The sequence below is a fragment of the Vespa crabro genome, chromosome 17, assembly GCF_910589235.1.
Source record: "Vespa crabro chromosome 17, iyVesCrab1.2, whole genome shotgun sequence".
Lineage (NCBI taxonomy): Eukaryota > Metazoa > Arthropoda > Insecta > Hymenoptera > Vespidae > Vespa > Vespa crabro.
In genome coordinates, this window is record NC_060971.1 from 493,579 (window position 1) to 512,859 (window position 19,281).

The 19,281-nt window shown below is 43.6% G+C and overlaps 1 protein-coding gene across 1 annotated transcript; it reads left to right on the forward strand.

Moving 5' to 3' along the window:
* Positions 1-11,855: 11,855 nt before the first annotated feature.
* Positions 11,856-12,626, forward strand: LOC124430199. Its single transcript, XM_046976447.1, has one exon. It carries the CDS (start codon positions 11,856-11,858, stop codon positions 12,624-12,626), a length of 771 nt encoding a protein of 256 aa, XP_046832403.1.
* The last annotated feature ends 6,655 nt before the right edge of the window (positions 12,627-19,281 follow it).

Below are 19,281 nucleotides of genomic sequence, written 5' to 3' on the forward strand. Positions count from 1 at the left end.
CCAATGCAGCTGTCAATCTTAGAAATATTCCGACTAGTCGAGAGAAAATTATTCGAATATCACATGGACCATTACGACTGGGGTACTTGGAAATAACACGCCTAATCGAAAGATAGTTATGCGAATGCCTCTCGAAACAATGCGGCCGTCGCAATTGGAAGTATTCAAACTGATCTATAGAAAGTTATGTTACTGGTTAACGGAACAATACGATTGTCTAAATTATAAATATTCTGACTAGTCAAGGAAGCGTTATGACAGTACTAGTCAAACTAAAGCCACTCAAACTAAAAGAACTTGGAAGGTTACCTACAAATCGAGGGAGAGTTAGGCGAGTGACTTATGAACCAATGCGACTGTCAGACTTGGAAATAATCCGACTAGTCGAGGGAAAGTTATGCGATTGGCTCTCGAAACAATGCGACTGTCAATCATGGGAGTATTCCGACTAATCGAGAGAAAGTTGTGCGAGTGCCACTCGAACCAATGCGACTGTCGGACTTGGAATTAACCCAACTAGTAAAGAGAAAGCAATGCGCGTGACTTGTGAATCAACGTGACTGTCAGAATGGGAAATATCCCGACAAGTAAAGAGAGAGCTATGCTAGTGATTTGTGAACCAATGCGGCTGCTGGTCTGGAAAACATTCCGACTAGACGAAGAAAAGTTATGATATTGTAGCTCGGACCAGTACGACTGTCGGACTAAATAGTATTCCGCCTAGTAGAAGGAAAGTTATGCGAGTGTCTTTCAAACCAATGCGGCTGCCGGACTCTGAAATATTCGTACTGGTCCGGGGAAGATTATACAAGTACATCTCGGATTAATGCGACTGTGGAACTTGGAAATAACCCCCCTAATCGAAAGGTAGTTATGCGAGTACCGCTCGAAACAGTGCGGCTGTCGAAATTGGAAGTATTCCAACTGGTAAATAGAAAGTTATGTGAATGGTTAACGGAACAATACGATTGTCGGAATGAGAAATATTCGGTGTAGTCAAGGGAACCTTATGAGAGTACCACTCAAACTAGGGCCAATCAAATTAAAGCCACTCAAACAATGAGGACTTGGAAAGATACTTTCATTTCGGAGGAGAGTTTTGCGAATGATTTGAGAATCAATGCACCTGTCGAATTTACTAATAGTTCTACTAGTCGAGGAAATGTTATGCTAGTGCTTCTCAAACAAATACGACTTTCGTACATAGTCATATTTCGACTAGACGAAGGATATTTATGCGAGTTACATATCAACCAATATGACTGTCATTCTTGAAAATACCCCGATTAGTCAAATTTTAGTTATCTTGGGAACCAATGCGACTGTTGGACTTAAAAATATTCCGACCGGTCCAGGAAAAGTTATGCAAATTGTTTTCGAAACAATGCGTCTGTCTTTCTTAGAAATATTCCGATTAGTCAAGTGAAAGTAATGCGTGTGAATCCGCACCCTATACAACAGTCGGCCTTGGAAATATTCTAACTTGACGATAGAAAGTTTTTCGACTGAATAACATAACGATACATTTGTCGGACTGAGAAATGTTCTGACTAGTCGAGGAGAACTTATGACAGTGCCACTCAAACTAAAACGACTGTCGAACTTGGAAAAATACCTACAATTCGAGGGAGAATAATGTGAGTGACTTGCGCACCAATGCGACAGACAGATTTGGAAATATTCCAACTAGTTGAGGGAAAGTTATGCGATAACATCTCGAACCTATGTAGCTGTCAGACTTGGAAATATTCCGAATAGTCGAGTGAAAGTTATGCGAGTCCGCCTCAAACAATGTGGCTGTCGGAATTGGAAATATTCCAACATGTCGAGGAAGACGTATACGAGATATATTGAACCAAGTCGACTGTCGAACATGGAAATATTCCAACTTCTCTGGGGAAATTTGTGCAGTGCATCTCAAACCAATTAGACTGTCGAAATTGGAATATCCCGACAAGTAAGGAGGGAGCTAAACGAGTGACTTGTGAATTAATGAGACTGTCGTGTTAGTAAATATACCGACTAGTCGAGGGAATATTATGCGAGTGCCTCTCATTTCAATGCGGCTGTCGGACTTGGAAATATAAGGAGTAGTCAAGGTAATGTTATATGAGTGACTCTGGAAGCAAAGTGGCTGTTGAACTTGCAAATATTCCGACTAGTCGAAGGAAAGATATGCAAGTGCTTCTCGATCATATATGACTATCGGACTTAGATATATTACGACTACTCAAGAGAAAATTATGCGATTAAACCTCTGCCATCGGCTGCTTTCGCTTTTGGGAGTACCAATAGGTCGGAGCAAATCTATCGTTTCGCAATTACTTTTCCGTACAGGATATAAAGTTTACATACAGAATTTTTTGATACTGATTTATTGTGTTTAATACTACTAATAATACGTAAGGATACAAAATTTTTAAACTGAAAATGTCCACGCTACGTGGACATCGAATTCTACGACGATTTAGATATCTCCCCGCTACGGAGAGACAGATTTCTACGATGATTTAGATATGTCCTCATTACAAGGACACCAACGGCAAAGAGTTAACTTATTAACCAGTGCGACAGTCTGACTTGGAAATATCCCGAATAGTCGAGGGAGAGAATTGCGAATGATATGTAAACCGATGGAAGTGTCGATCGAGGAAATATTTTGACTAGTCGAGGAAAACTTATCCGAGTAGCCATCCGACCAATTTGGCTGGCGGACTTAGATATATTCCAACTAGTGGATGGAATGTTATATGAGCGCCTCTCATGAGGGCTGTCGAACTTTGATATATTCGTACTGGTCCGGAAAAGGTTGTGCAAGTGCATCTCGGACCAATGCGATCGTCGGACTTGGAAATATTCTATCAAATCGAGGAAAAGTTATGCGAGTGACTTGTGAGCCAATGCGAACGTCGGGCTTGGAAATATTCACTCTAGTAGAGGGACAGTTACGCGATTGCCTCTGGAACCAATGTGGATGACAAACTTGGAATTATTCCAACTAGTCGGAAGAAATTTGTGAAAGTCTCTCTCGGAACAAAACAGCAGCCGAACTTGAAAATATCCCGCCAAGTCGAAGGAAAGTTATGTGAGTGCCTCTTGGAACAATGCGGCTGTTGGATTAGGAAACACTCTGACTAGTCGAGTGGAAATTATGAGAGTGTGTAACGACCTATAGCTTGGCTGATTTCTAAATTACCCGAATAGTCGATAGAAGGTTTTACAACTGCCTCTGGAACCAATGCGAATGTCGGTCTCGGAAATATTCCAAAATTTCGGGGGAAAGTTATGTGAGTATCTCTCGAACCAATGCGGCTGTGAAACATGAAAATATTCCGACTAGTCTAAGATAAGTTGCTAGAGTATTCCGGACAAATACTACGGTCAGAATTGGAAATTTACCGACTAGTTTAGAGTAATTTATGTGATTGCCATTCGAACAAATGCGACAGTCAGGCTTGGAACTATTCCGACTAGAAGATTGAGAGTTATACGAATGAATTGTGAATCAATGCTATTGTCGAACTTGGAAATATACCGACTATTCTGGGAATAGTTTTGTGTGTACCAATCGAAGCGATGTGGATGTCAGAGTTGGAAATACTCCGATTAATCTAGTGAAAATTATAAGTGTGACTCCCGACCTATTACGACAGTTGGATTTGAAAGTAACCCGACTAATCGAGCGAAGATAATGCAATTGCTTCTGGAAACAATGTGGATGTCAGAATTGGAAATTTTACAACTACTCGGGTGGAATTTATGCAAGTGCCTCTCGGAACAATACTGCTGTCGGACTAGAAAATATTTGGCCTATTCGAGGGAAAGTTGGTTGATTGACTCTGGAACAAATGCAGTGTTCGGACATTGAAATATTACGATTAGTCGAGGGAAAGTTATGCAAGTACCTCTCGAACCAATGTGGCTGTCGGTATTGATAATATTTTGACTAGCCGAGGGAATGTTATGCGATTGACTTGTGAGCCAAATCGACTGTCGGTATTGGAAATATTCCGACTAGTCGAAGGAATATTATGCGATTGCCTCACAAACCAAACCGACAGTCGGACTTGGAAAAATCCCGATTAGCCGAGAGAAAGTTATGCAAGTGAGTTTTGAGCCAATGCGAATGACAAGCTTGGATATATTACGACTAGTCGATGGAAAGTTATGCGAGTGACTGTCGAACTAATACGACTGTCCGGCTTGGAAGCATTCCGTCTAGACAAGAGAAATTTATGAAAGTGTATCTGGAACCAATACGAATGTTGGACTTGGAAATATTCCAACTAGTTTGGGGAAAGTTTTGCGAGTATCTTGTGAACAAAAGCGACTGTCGGATTACGAAATATTCCGATTAGTCGAGGGAAAGTTATAAGATTAACTCTCAAACTAATGCGGTTGTCAGACTTTGAAATAGCCTGACTAGACGAAGGTATGGAAGACGAGTGCCTCTAGGGCCAATACAACTGTCGGAATTAAAAATAATTCGTCTAATCGAATGAAACTTATTGCGAGATCACCTCGAAACAATGCTACTGTTTATCTTGGTCATATTCCGAATAGTTGAAGTATAGGATTGCGAGTAATTTATAAGCCAATTCGACGGTCTTGCTGGGAAATATTCCAGCTAGTCGAGGAAAATTATGCGAGTGAATCTATAACAAATACTAAGGTCGGACATGGGAAAATCTGAACTTGTGGAGGGAAAATTATGCGAGTGTCTTATGAATCAATGCGGCTGTCGGACTTGGAAATATTCGAATTGGTCAAGGGAAACTTATGCGAGTAATTCTAGAAATAATGCGACGGTCGGATTTGAAAATATTATTACTAGTCGGGGAATGGTATGCAAGTAGTTTCCATACAAATGCGGGTGTCGTTCTAGGAATTATTCCGACTATTCGGGGGAACTTTATGCGATGCCACTCGAACTAAAGCGAATGTCGTACTTGGAATCATTCCGACTAGACGAGGAAATGTTATTCGAGTAACTTGTGAACTAATACGACCCTCGAGCTTTGAAATATTCCGTCTAGGCGATGGAAATTTATGCATGTTATAATGGACCCAATGCGACGGTCGGATATGAAAATATCCCGGCTTGTCGAGGGAAAGTTATGCGAGAGCCTCTCGAACCAATTTGGTTGTTGGGCTTTAAAATATTCCTATTAGTCGGGGAAAGTTATGCGAGTGTCTTGAAAATCAATCCGACTGTCGGGGTTGGAAATGTTCCAACTAGTCGAGAGAAAGTTATGCGGGTGCCTCTTGAACCATTACGTTTGTAGAATTTGGAAATATTACGACTAGTTGGGGAAAATTAAAGGAGTGACTAGTATACCAATGCGACAGTGCGAAACGGAAATTTTCCGACTAGTCGGCGAAAGTTATGCTAATGCCTCTCGAACAAATGCAGCTGATGAACTTGGAGATATTGCGACTTGTCGATGGAAAGTTATACGGGTGATTCGAGAACTAATGCGACGGTCGGACTAGGAAATATTCCGACTAGTTGAGGAAAGTTAGGCGAGTGATTATAGAACGAATGCGGCTGTCTGGATTGAAAATACCCCCACTAGTCGATAGAGAATTAATCGATCGCCTCTCGAACCAATGCGGCATTCGTGCTTGGAAATATTTCTACTGGACGTGGAAATGTTATGCGAGTTACACTAGAACGAATACGGTGGTCGGACTAGGAAACATTCCGATTAGTCGAGGGAAAATTATGCGAGTGACTCTATAACAAATGCGACGGACGGACATGGTAATATCCTAACTAGTCGAGGGAAAGTTATACAAGTTCCTCTCAGACAAATACGACTATCAGGCTTGGAAGAATTCCGTCTAGTCGAGGATAAGTTATTGCGAGTGATTTTGGAACCAATGAAAATGTCCGACTTGGAAATGATCCAACTAGCCGGTGGAATGTTTTGCGCGTGTTTCTCCGACCAATACGATTGTCGGTCTTGGAAGAATTCCGAATAGACGAGAGAAAATTATGCGAGTGATTAGAGAACCAAATCGAATGTCGGTCTTGGAAACATTCCGACTAATCGAGGGAAAATTATGCATCTCGAACGAATGCGCCTGACGGATTTGGAAATATATCAACTGGATGAAAAAAAGCCATGCGCATGACTTTTAAGCCAATGTGAATGACGAGTTTGGAAATATTACGACGAGTCGAAATTTATGCGAGTGCCTCTTGGACCAATACTACTGTTGGACTTGGAAATATTCAGACTAGTCAAGGACATGATATGCCAGTGTCACTTGAACCAAAGCGTTTGTCGGGCATGGAAATATTCCGACTAGTCGAAGGTAAATTATGCGAGTTATATAGCAAACAATGGGACGTTCGGACTTGAAAATTCCCAATTAATCAAGGGAAATTTATGCGAGTACCACTCGAACAAATGCACCTGGATTTATTCCGACTAGTCGGGGGAGCGTTATGGGATTGTCTTGCGAACCAATGCGGCTATCGGACTTGGAAATATTCCGACTAGTCAACTGAATGTTATGCGAGTGTTTCAAGAACTAATGCGACTTCGGAGTTTGAAATATTTCCATCAGTCGGATAATTTTATACGAGTTCTTATCGAACAAATGCAGCTATCGATATTGGAATTATTCCGACTAGTAAGGGGAATGTTATGCGAGTAATATTGGAACTAATGCGATTGTCAGTCTTCGAACTATCCTGTTTCGTCGAGGGAAATAAATGCGAGTGATAATCGTGCCTAATGCAGTTGTCGGACTTGGAAATATTCCAACTTGACGAAGGAAAATTAAGTTAGTGTCTTTGGAACTAATGCGACTGTAGGACCCAGAAATATTCTTCCTAGACGAGAGAAAGTTAGGAGAGCGTCAATCGAACCAATGCAACTGTCGAACTTGGAAATACTACGATAAGTCCAGGGATAGTTATACGAGTGCCTCTCGCATGAATGCGACTTTCGAAACTGGAAATAATCCGACTAGTTGAGGGAAAGATATGAGTCAGCTACTCGAACCAATTTGACTGTCGGACCTAGACACCTTCTCACTAGTCGAGGAATAGTGATGGGAGCGCCCCTCGAACAAATGTGACTTCCGTACTTGGAAATATTCCGAATAATCGAGGGAAAGTTAAGGGAGTGCTTCTAAAACCAAAGCGACATTCGGACCAAGAAATATTCCGACTAGTCGAGGAAAATTTATGCGAGTGCCTCTCGGACTAAAGCAATATCGCACCTACTAATGCTCCGTCTAATCGACGGAATGTTGAGCGAGATCATCTCGGACGAAAACGACTATTGGAATTAGAAATAGTACGACTAATCGATGGAAATCTATACGAGTGGCTTGAGAACCAATGCGAGTGTCGGATTTGAGAATATTCCTACTTGGCGATGGATAATTATTTGAGTTCCTCTCGATCAAATAAGAGTTTCGGACCAGCAAACATTCCCACTTTTCGAGGGATAGTTGTGAGAGTATCCCTCGAGCAAATACAACCGTCGATCCTAGAAATATTCCGATTAGCCGAGGGAAAGTTAAGAGAGTTCATCTCGAACTAATGCGACTATTGGGCTTGAAAGAATTCCGACTAGTCGAGGGAAAGTTATAAGAGTGCCTCTCGAACCAATGCGAATATCTCTCCTAGAAAAATTCCGAATGGTCGAGAGAATGTTATAAGATTGCCACTCGAATAATTGCGACTTTTAGAGTTGAAAATATTCTGACTAGTCGCGGGTTAGTTGTACGAGTGCGTCTCGAACGAATGGAAATGTTGGTCTTAGAAACATTCCTACTAGTCGAGGAAAAGTTAAGCGGGTGTCACTCGAAACTTTACGACTATCGGAATTAGAAATATTCTGACTAGCCAAGGGAAACGTGATCGTCTGCCATTGAAACCATAGCGACGGACTTGGAAATATCCCGATAACTAGAAGGTTAATTATGCGAGTGATTCGCGAACCAATGCACCTGTCGGACTTGGAAATAATACCACTAGTCGGAGGAAAGATGTGCGTGTGATTTTAGAAATAATGCGATGGTCGCATTTGGAAATCTCCCGACTAGTCGGGGGAATGTTATACAAGTATCTTGTAAACTAATGCGAATGTCGAGTATCGAAATATTCCTTCAAGCAGGCCAAAGTTATGTGAGTGCCGCTGGAAAATATGTATCTGTTGGACTTGGAAATATTCCGACTAGACGAAGAAAAGTTATGCGAGTTCCTCTCGAAACAATGCAGCTTTCATACTTTGAAATATTACGACTAGTCGAGGGAGAGTTATGCGAGTGTCTTGTGGACCAATGCGACTGTCGGGCCTGAAAATATTCCGACAAGTCGAAGCAAAGGTATGCGAGAGCCGTTCGAACCAATACGTCTGTCGGATTTGGAAATAATCTGAATAGTCGAGGAAAGTTATACGAGTGAATCTCGAGCAAATGCGTCTGTCGGTCTTGGAATTACTACGACTGTTCGAGGGGATGTTAGGTGAATGACTCTCGAAACAATGCGGCTATTGAACTTGGAAATATTCCGACTTTTCAGAGGAAAGTTATGCAAGTAAATTGTAATCCAATGCGACTGTCGGACTTAGAGACATTCCGACAAGTCGGTCCAAAGTTATGCGTGAGGCTCTCGAAGTAATTCGGCTGTCGAACTTTTAAATATTACAACTAGTCGGGCTAAACTTATGTGAGTGCGTCTCGAAACAAAGAGACTGTCGGCCTTGGAAATATTAGTAATAATCATGGGAAAGGAATGCGCGTCTAATGTGAACCAAGGCGACCGTCGGACTTGGTAATATCCTCCCTAGTCGAGTGGAAGTTACGCGAGTGCCTCTCAAAACACTGCAGCTGTCGGTCTTGGAAATATTCCGACTAGTCAAGGGAAAGTTTTGCGAGTGACCCTCGGACCGATACGACTGTTGGACAAGGAACTATTTTGAGTAATCTAGGGAAAGTTATGCAAGTGCTTCTCGAACAATTACGACTGTCTGACTTGAACATGTTCCGACTAGTTGACGGAATCTTATGCAATTAATTTTGTTAACCATGGTGACTGACTCACTTGGAATGATTCCGACTATTCGATGTATTGTTATGCGACTACCTCTTGAACCAATGCGTCTGTCGGACTTGGATATATATTGACTAGTCTATGGATAGCTATACGAGTGAATCTGGAACCTATAGGGCTGTTGGACTTTGATATATTCCGACTATTCGAGGGAAAGTTAAGTGAGTGCATCTTGAAACAATACGCCTGCAAAGTTATGCTTGTACCTTTCGAAACAATGCGGCTGTCGGACTTGGAAATACTTCGAATAGTCGAGGAAAATTATATGATTGCTTCTCGAAACAAAGCAACTGTCACACGTGGAAAAATTCCGAATAGTCGAGGAAAAGTTATATTAATGCCTCTCGAAACATTACGACTCTCGAAATTAGAAATTTTCCGACTAGTCAAAGGAAATATATGCAACTGCGACTCGAGCCAAAGCGACTGACGGACATCGAAGTCTTCCGACTAGTCTAGAGAAAGTTATGCGACTGCGTTTCGAACCAATGCAGCTTTCGTACATTAAAATAATACGACTAGTTGATGGAATTTTATGCTTGTGGCGGAGGCATTCAAGACCGCCGTCCCAGGAGCGAAGATTACTTACCCCCTGCGCACGAGCACCATAAATTTGATAGGACTGGATACAGTCGCTAATGGGACCATCATTAGGAACGCTCTTCTGGAGGTGAAATTCGGAACAGACCCCAACCTTATTAAGGTAGGAGAGCTCAGGATAGGTAGGGGTAAACTAGGGAAGGCAATTGTCTCGGCGCTGGCGCCTGTCATCCGGGCGGCCCTGGAGAAGGGCAAAATACATGTGGGCTTACAACATTGAGGGTGCATGAACTCAGGTTGCGCCCCCTCATATGCCATCGATGCCTTGCGCGAGGACATGTAGCGGCAATGTTCCCGGCAAAGCCTAGGACAGACCTTTGCTACGTCTGTGGAAAACCGGAACACTTGGCCAAAACATGTACGGACATGACAGCGTGTCCGGTTTGTACAGATGCCGGCCGGAAGCCGATCAACCACCGTGCCGGTTCTTGGGAGTGCCCGGTAGTGCCTCCTAGGAAATGGGTGGACAAGGTGTTCGTCAGGGCACCAAATGTCTGCCCGGAAACAAAAATAACCCAAAAAGATCCGCATAAGGTCGTCGAAAAAACTGGAAAGAAAACAGTGTGAAGTGACCGAGAAGAGAAATGTACACGAAGACATGGAGGTGGAACAAAGAGTACCGTGCACCTCAATAGGGATAAAAGTAAGAAAACTTTCCAGAGCCAGGAAAAAGAAAAAAATAGTGAGTAAATATTGCGGTGCCTGTGCGCTCGAAGAGACGCAAGGAGGGCACTAACTAGGGCCATAAAGGAAGCCAAGAAGAACACATGGAGGGACCTACTGGACTCCATAGAGGATGATCCATGGGGCAGACCCTACAAATTGGTCTTAGGAAAACTTAGGTCTTATGCCCCACAAGCAACTAAATCCTTGGAGGATGAGGTACTGGAGAATATCCTCTCTAAATTATTCCAAGGAGGACCGGGAACTGATGAGCCGTAGTAACATGCACCCTCAGAGGTGGCTATCTCTGCGGAGGAGGTCTTGGCTGCCGCCAGGAAAGGAGAAGGAAGAAAGGCTTCTGGACTGGATGGAATACCGGGTGTGGTTGTGCGTGCTGCGTCGACACACTGTGGAAATGGGATGGCGCGGTGCTTCTCTGCATACTTGAAGACAGGAAGGTTCCCGACTCCGTGGAAGATAGCGAGGCTTGTTCTTAGCAAAAATAAAAGGGACGCGCCCCCGGACTCACCTGGATCAAATAAACCCACATGCGTGATTGGCGAACTAGGAAAACTATTCGAGCGTGTAGTTGTTGGCCGGATCAACAACTACTTAGAGGAGCCTCGGACCCTGGCGCCATCACAGTATGGGTTTAGGACAGGAATATCCACCGTGGATGCCGTCCTCGAGGTTAAAAACTTCGTGGAGGCATCGACGCGGGTCAAGAAGGTGGTTATCCTGGTGAGTCTGGATATCTCGAACGCCTTCAACTCCTTACCGTGGGCCGTTATCGTTAGGGCGATGGAGCGTGAAAAATTTCTACGCTACCTGGAGAACATTATGAGGAGCTATTTGGACAATCGCGCCTTAATGTAAACAGACAGGCATGGACGCGCTGTGGAAAAATACATGTATTGTGGGGTCCCACAGGGATCCGTTTTGAGCCCTAAGTTGTAGAACATTGTTTTTGACAGTGTCCTCCGAACCCCGATGCCAGATGGCTCCTATGTTGTCTGCTATGCGGACGACACGGCCCTCCTGTAATAGGGATGGGACCTGTCTCAGGCTATCATGAATGCCGTGCGGGATATTGACGTTTTGGTTAAGGAGATCGAGGAATTGGGTCTTAAAGTGGCACCGCAAAAGACGGAAGCTATGACTTTCCCTGCCTCTGCCTTCTGTAGACGCAGAAATGTCCCGCCCCCTAAGATTTGCCTTAGGGGGGTTTGTGTAGAAATTAAGACCAGCGTTAAATACCTGGGTATATTGATAGACTCGTGAATGTCGTTTAGGCCCCTCTTCGAGGCCCTCATCCCTAAAGCGGAGGATATCCTACACCCCCATAGGAGGCTCCTTCCGAAACTTCACGGACCGGGAAAGAAGAAGCAACGCCTCTACAGCTGCGTGATCCACTCGGTGCTCCTTTATTGGGCATCGAATTGGTGGCGCGCCGTCGTGGCAGACATGAGGATCGAGCTGGCTATTAGAAGGCTCCTAAGGAACGTTGACGATCCGGATGTGTTGTGCCTATAGGACGGTATCCTTCCACGCGGCTATGATGATTGCGGGGATTATTTCTCTCAATCATGTGGCACCCCGTCTGGCGGAGACGTATGCAGCTGTTAAAGACGCGAATGAACCTATTCCCCCGCGTACTAAGGTTGTATTGGGTGCTCTTGCCAGAAGGAGGGCAATAGAAGCATGGCAGGGTGAGGAACTTGAGCTCCTAGGGATACCAGAAGCAACGGGAGAACGCACGCGGGCGGCTATTCCCGAATGGTTGGCTCAGTGGATTGGGAGGCCGTTCTTTATCGGAACGACATTTCACAACACACAGCTGATGACCAGCCATGGCTGTTTTTCGGCGTACTTATATAAGATAAAGAAGATTCCCTCCCCACGTTGTTTCCACTGCGGGGGGAGTGAAGATACGGCGGAGCACACCCTGGTCGACTGCCCTGCGTGGACGGATGCCAGGAATGAATTGATCAACGCGATGGGAGTAGGGCAGCTAACCCTTCCCGTGATAGTCAGGGTCTCCCTGACTGTCCCGGGAGGATGGGCGGCCTTTCGGACCTTCGCCGGACGGGTCATGCGTGCAAAAGAGGACGCTGAAAGGCGCATAGAACGGACGCGAGAAGAAGGATGTGTGAGTGAGCGTGCGGAGGTGTATGGGAACGGGAGTGCGAACGATAGACTGCATAGGAGAGTAGCTCCAGTGGGGCCACCTCGGGCAAGGCTCCGAGCGGCTCAGGCGGTGCCTGGCCCAAGCATCGCTTCCCTCTAGATGTAAGTGTATGTATACGAAAGTATAGATGGATGAATGAATGAGAGCATGGCGAATATCGTTCTGGATCACCAAGGAGGGGTATTGAATGAATTTGTTATACGCATACGCGTGATCCCGCCCACCCCGTCTCATCTCAGCGTTAGTAATAAGAATCAGGAGGTTTTTTAGTCGGTAGGCCATCCGAACCTGGGAATCTTCTCAGACGGGTTGAATCCGACACTCCCCTGTATACCATACTCGAGGGGATATGAATGTTTTTCCCTCCTGACGAAAAAAAAGGGTTACTTGAACCTAAGCGACTGTTTCACATGGAAATATCCCACCTATTCGATGGATATTTATGCGAGTGCCTCTCGAAACAATGCCACTGTCGGACTTGTAAATATACGGAATAGTCGAGGGAAAGTAGTGCAATTGACACTAGGACCAATGCGACAATCGGTCATGATAATAATCCGACAGTTTGAGCGAAACTTATGCAAGGGTCTCTCTAACCATTGCGCCTGTCGGACTTGAAAATAATCAGACTAGTTCACAGAAAGTTATGCGAATGTTTCTCGAACCATCACGTCTGTTGGTTTTGGAAAAATTATGACTAGTAGAGGGAAACAAATGCTATTGTGTCTCGAACCCATCCGGTATCGAACTTGAAAATATTCCGTCTAAACGAAGGTAAGTTATGCGAGTGCCTCTCAACCCAATGCAGTTGTTGGACTTGGAAAATTCTCAACTAGTGGAGGGAGTAAAATGCGTGTGCCTCTAGAACCAGTACGACTGTCGTACTTTGACATATACCATCTAGTGGAGAAAAAGTTTTGTGATTAACTTCTCAACCAATCGGACTGTTTGAGTTGAAAATATCCCGACTAGTCGAGGGTAATTTATGCGAATTACTTGTAAACCAATACGACAGTTGGACTTAAAAATTTTCCGGTTAGTAGAAGAAGAGTTATGCGAGTGGCTCTCGAAACAATACGACTGTCGGTCTTGGAAATATTCTGACTGCTCGGGGGAAATTTAAGCGAGTGCAACTCGGACTAACATGACTGTTCGACATAGAAATATTCCGCATAGTCGAAGGAATGTTATAATAGTGACATGAGAACCTAGCCGATTGTCGGGCTTGAGATCATTCCTACTAATCGATGGAAAGTTATGCGATTTCTTCTGGAACCAATGCGAATGACTGACTTGAAAATATTCCAACTTGTCGGGGAAAAGTTATGCGAGTGCTACTCGAACTAAAGAGACCGCCGGATTTGGGAAAAATTGTACTAGTCGTGGTGAAGATATGCGAGTGACTTTTGAAGCAATGCGATTATCGGACTTAGATATAATCCTACTAGTCGATGAAAAGATATGCGAATGGATCTCGAACAAATGCGACTGTTGTACTTGTGAATTTCCCAACTAAATGAGGTAATTTTATGCGAGTAGCTTGTGAACCAATGCGACAGTCAAGCTTGGAAATATTCTGACTAGTCGAGGGAAACTTATACGAGTTATATTCGAATCAACGCGACTGTAGTACTTGGACATATTGCAACTAGCAGAGCGAATTTTATGCGAGTGCCTTACGAACCAATGCGGCTGTCGTGCTTTGAAACATTCCGAATAGTTGAGGAAAAATTATGCGAAGGCCTCTCGATCCAATCCTGCTGTCGGACTTGCATGTTTTCCGACTAGTCGGGGAAAGTTATGAGAGTGCCCTTCAAATAAATGTGGCTGTCAGTCTTGGAAATATACCGACTAGTTAAGGGTATATTATGAGAGTTCCTCTCGGATCATTACGATTGGTGGACTTGGAAATATGCCGTCTAATCTAGGGAAAGTTAAACAAGTGAATTGTGATCCGATGCGACTGTCGGACTGGGAAATATTCCGATTATTCGGTCGAAAGTTGTTGGAGTGCAACTCGAAAAATAGAGATTGTCGGTCTTGTTAATATTCCGACTAGTCGAAGGAAAGTAATGCGAATGCTTCTCAATCCAATGCGGTTATCGGACTTGGAAAAATTCTGACTAGTCCAGAGAAAGTTATGCTAATGCTTCTCAAAACAACGCAACTGTAGGCCGTAAATATTTTCCGACTAGTCGATAGAAAGTTACGCAAATGCCTCTCGACCCAAAGAGGCTGTCGCATAGGAAATATTCCAACTAAGTGAGGTAAAGTTATGCTTGTGCCTATCGAATCAATGCAACTGTCTTACTTAGAATTGTTCCGACAGGTTGTGGGAAAGTTATGCGATTGCATCCCGCTTCAGTCCGACTCTCGGAGTTAAAAATGTACAGACTAGCCCAGGGAAAGTTGTGCGAGTGCTTCTCGCAACGATGCGACTGTTGGTATTGGAAATATTTTGACTAATCGATTGTAAGTTTTGCGAGTGTTTTTCGGACCTATGCGACCGTCGGACACGGAACTTTGCGACTAGACGAGTGAAAGTTGTGTGATTGCCCATCCAATCAATGAGACCGTCTGACTTAGAATTATTCTGATTAGTCGAGGAAAAGATAAGAGAGTGTCTCTCAAAACAATGCGACTGCCGGACCTAGATATATGCCCCTTAGTCGAGAGAAAGTAATGTGAGTGTCTCACGAACCATTGCGACTGTTGACTTGTATATATTCCGATTGGACTAAGGAAAGTTATGTGAGTGCCTCACTAACAATGTGACTGCCTATCTTGGAAATATTTCGACAAGTAGAGGGAAATTATGCGAGTGTCCCTTAGGCCAATGCGCCTATCGAATATGGAAATATTCCGACTAGTCCAGGGATAGCTGTGCGAGTGCCTCTCGAACCAATGCGATTTCCCAGACTTGGAAATATTCCGACTAGTCGAGGAAAAGTTATGCGATTATTGCACGAAACAATGCAACTGACTGCCTTGGAATTATTCCAACTAATCGAGGGAAAGTAAAGAAAGTGCTTCTCAAAACAAAGCGTCTAAGGGATTTGGAAATTTCCGAGTAGTCGGGCTAAAGTTATGAGAGTTCTTCTCAAAACAATGCTACTGTTGGACCTAGAAATATTCCGACTACTCGAGGCAAAGTTATGGGGGTGCCTTTCGGACCAATTCGACTGTCGGACATAGAATTAATCCGACTAATCGAGGGAATGTTATACGAGTGCCCCTCGAAATATGCGACGTAGGACTTGGAAATATTCCGACTTGTCAAGGGAAAGTTACACGAATGACTTGTGAACCAATGCGACTGTCAGGGTGGGTCTTGAAAATATCCAAATAGGCGAGAAAAATTTGTGCGGATACCACTCAAACCAATGCGACTGTCGGACATAGAAACATTTCGACTAATCGAGGCAAAGTTATGCATCATTTGAACAAATGAACCTGTCAGACTAGGAAAAATTGAGACTAAGAGAGGGAATATTACGCTGGTATTCTTCGAACCAATTCAAACGTTGGACTTAGAAGTATTCCAACTATTCGTAGGAATGTTATATGAGTGCCTGTCGAACCAGTGAGATTGTCGAACCTTGAAATTTTCCATCTTATCTAGGCAAACATATACTAGTGCCTCTTTAAACTAGGCGACTGTCGTACTAGACGATATTCGGACTTATCGGGGAAGAGTTAAGCGAGTGAACCAATATTCCGACAAGTCGAGGAAAAGTTATTCGAGTGCCTCTCGATCATATGCGACTGTCGGTCTTGGAAAGATCCCGCCCAGTCAAGTGAAAGTAATGAGAGTGCCTCTCGAAACAATACAACTGTCGGATTAAGTATTATTCCGAGTTGTTGAGGGAAGGTTTTGCGAGTGCTTCTCCAACTAATGCGACTGTAGGACTTGGAATTAACCCGACTAGTCAAGAGAAAGTTATACAAGTTACTCTGGAACCAAAGCAGTAATCGGTTTTGGAAATATACCGTGCGATTGAGAGAAATTTATGCGAGTGCGTCTCAGACCAATACAACAGTCGGGCTTTGTAACTTTCCGATTAAACGAGGGAAATTTATGCTATTACCTTGTAAATAAGTGCAGCTACTTGTGTTGGATATGTTCCTACTAGTAGAGGGAAAGATAAGCGAATAACTCTGAAAACTATAGGCTGGTTGGACTTGGAAATAATCCGACTAGTCGGTGGAAAGTTATGCGAATGCATTTCGAACCAATACAAACTTCGGACTGGGAAATATCCAGAATAGTAAAAAGGTAGCTATGCGAGGGATTTGTAAACCATTGTATCGTTGGCTTGGAAATATTCCGTCTAGTCGAGAGAGAGTTATGCGTATTACTTTTGAATCAATGCTACTTTCGGGCTCGGAAATATTCCGACTTGTCGAGGGAGAGTAATGCGAGTGCCTCTAGAATCAATACGACTGTTGTTCTTGGAAATATTCCAAGTAGTCCAGGGAAAGTTGTGCAAGTGAATTGTGATCCAATGCGACTGTGGGAATTGGAAATATTCCGATTAGTCGAAAAAAGGTTATGCGATTGCCTATTGAACCAATTCGACTGTCGGAATTGGAAATACTTCGAGTAATCGAGGGAAAGTTATGCGAGTGCCAATCGAACCCATGCGGCAGTCGAATTTGCAAATGTTCTGAATAATCGAGGGATAAAATATGCGAGTGCCTCTCGAACCAATTCGGCTGCTAGACTTGGAAATATTCCGACCAGTCATGGTAAATTTATGGGAGTGCCTCTCTATCCAATGTGATTGTCGGACTGGGGAATATTCCGATTAGTAAAGGGTAACTTGTACAAGTGTCTCTCGGAACAATGCGGCAGTCGGGCTTGGAAATGTTCTAACCAGACAAGGGAAAGTTACGCGAAGTTATGAAAGAGTGACATATGAACCAATGCCACCGTGGGGCTTGAAAATATTCCGACTAGTAGGGTGAATGATATCTAAATGCCAATCAAAACAATACAGTTGTAGGAATTGAAAATATTCCGACTAGTCCATGGAAAGTTATACGAGTGCCTTTAGAAGCAATACAGTTGTCGGATTTGGAAATATTACGACTAGTAGTGAGAAAAATATACGAGTGGCTTTAGAACTAATGCGACAGTCGGGCTTGAAATATTCCGACTAGTCGGGGAAATTAATGCGAGAGCATCTCGAACCAATGCGGCTATCGCACTTGGAAATATTCCAACCAGAGGAAGGAAAATTATGCGAGTGAAATGTGAATCAATGCCACCGTGAGGCTGAAAAATATACCGAGTAGTCGAGGGATTGATATGCAATTGCCTCTCGGACAAATACTACTGTCAGACTTGGAATATACCGACTAGTCGCGAAAAGTTATGAGAGGGCCCCTTGAACCAATGCGGCTGCCGGACTTGGAAATATTCCAACCAGACGAGGGAAAGTCATACGAGTGACATGTGAACCAATGCGACCGTCAAGCTTCAAAACATTCCGACTAGTCGAGGGTAAGATATGCAAGTGTCTCTCGAACCAATGGCTGTAGGACCTCGAAATACTCCAAGTCCAGAAAAAGTTATGCAAGTGAATTGTGAACCAATGCGATTGTCCGGCTTGGAAATATTTTGACTTGTCGTAAGAGAGTTAAGCGAGACACTTTTGAAACAATGCGACTTTCGTTCTCTGAAATATTCCGACTTGTCGAGGGAGAGTTATTCGAATGCCTCTCGAACGAATGCGGCTGTCGGAATTAGAAATATTCCGATTAGTCAAAGGAAATTTATGCGACTGCCTTGTGAACTAATGCAACTGTCGTACTTAGAAATATTCCGACGTGTCCAAGAAAAGCAATGCGAGTGCCTCCCGAAATAATGCGAATATCATACATAGAAGTATTGGAAGGATAGAAGAAGTGGAATGATAGTTATGATAGTTCCTCTCGGTACAATGCGACAGTCGGACATGGAAATGTCCGATATACTCTGACTATTCGAGGGAAAGTTATGCGACGTTTTCACAAAACTATGCGACCGTCTGCCCTAGATATATTCCATCTATTCGAAAGAATGTTGTGGGAGTGCCTCTAGAACCAAAGCAACTGTCGGACCTAGAAACATTCTGACTATTAGAAGGAATGTTATACGTGTGACTTGTGTACTAATTCGATTGTTGGATTTCGAAATATTCCGCCTAGTCGAGGGAAAATTACACGAGCTCCTCTCGATGCAATGCGGCTGTCGTACATAGTCATATTCCGACTTGTGAATGGAAAGTTGTGCGACTGCCTCTGGTACCAATGCGAATGTCAGCCTTGGATATATTCCAACCAGTCGAGCAAAAATTATGCGAGTGATACTCGAACTAATGTGGTTGTCGTACTTGGAAATATTCCGACTTGTCGAGGAAATATTTTTCGGGTGCCTCTCGAAAGAAAGCAAACGTCGGACATGGAAATATACCGACTAGACGTCTGAAAATTATGCGGCCGACTCTCGAATCAATTATGCACGTGCCTCTCAGCCATTACAACTGTTAGTCTTGGAAATATCGCGCCTAATCGAGGGAAAGTTATGCGAGTGCATTGCAAAACAATGTGACTGTCGGTCTTGGAAATATACCGACAAGTCGAAGGAAAGTTATGCTAGTGACTTATGAACCAATACGACTGTCAGGGTGGGAGACATTTCGACTAGTTCTGGGAAGATTATGAGAGTGATTCTCGAATCAATGCTACTGGCGGATTGAAAATATACCGT

Coding starts and splice junctions, on each gene's coding strand:
- LOC124430199 (XM_046976447.1), top strand. CDS start 11,856: ATGTGTTGTGCCTATAGGACGGTATCCTTCCACGCGGCTATGATGATT.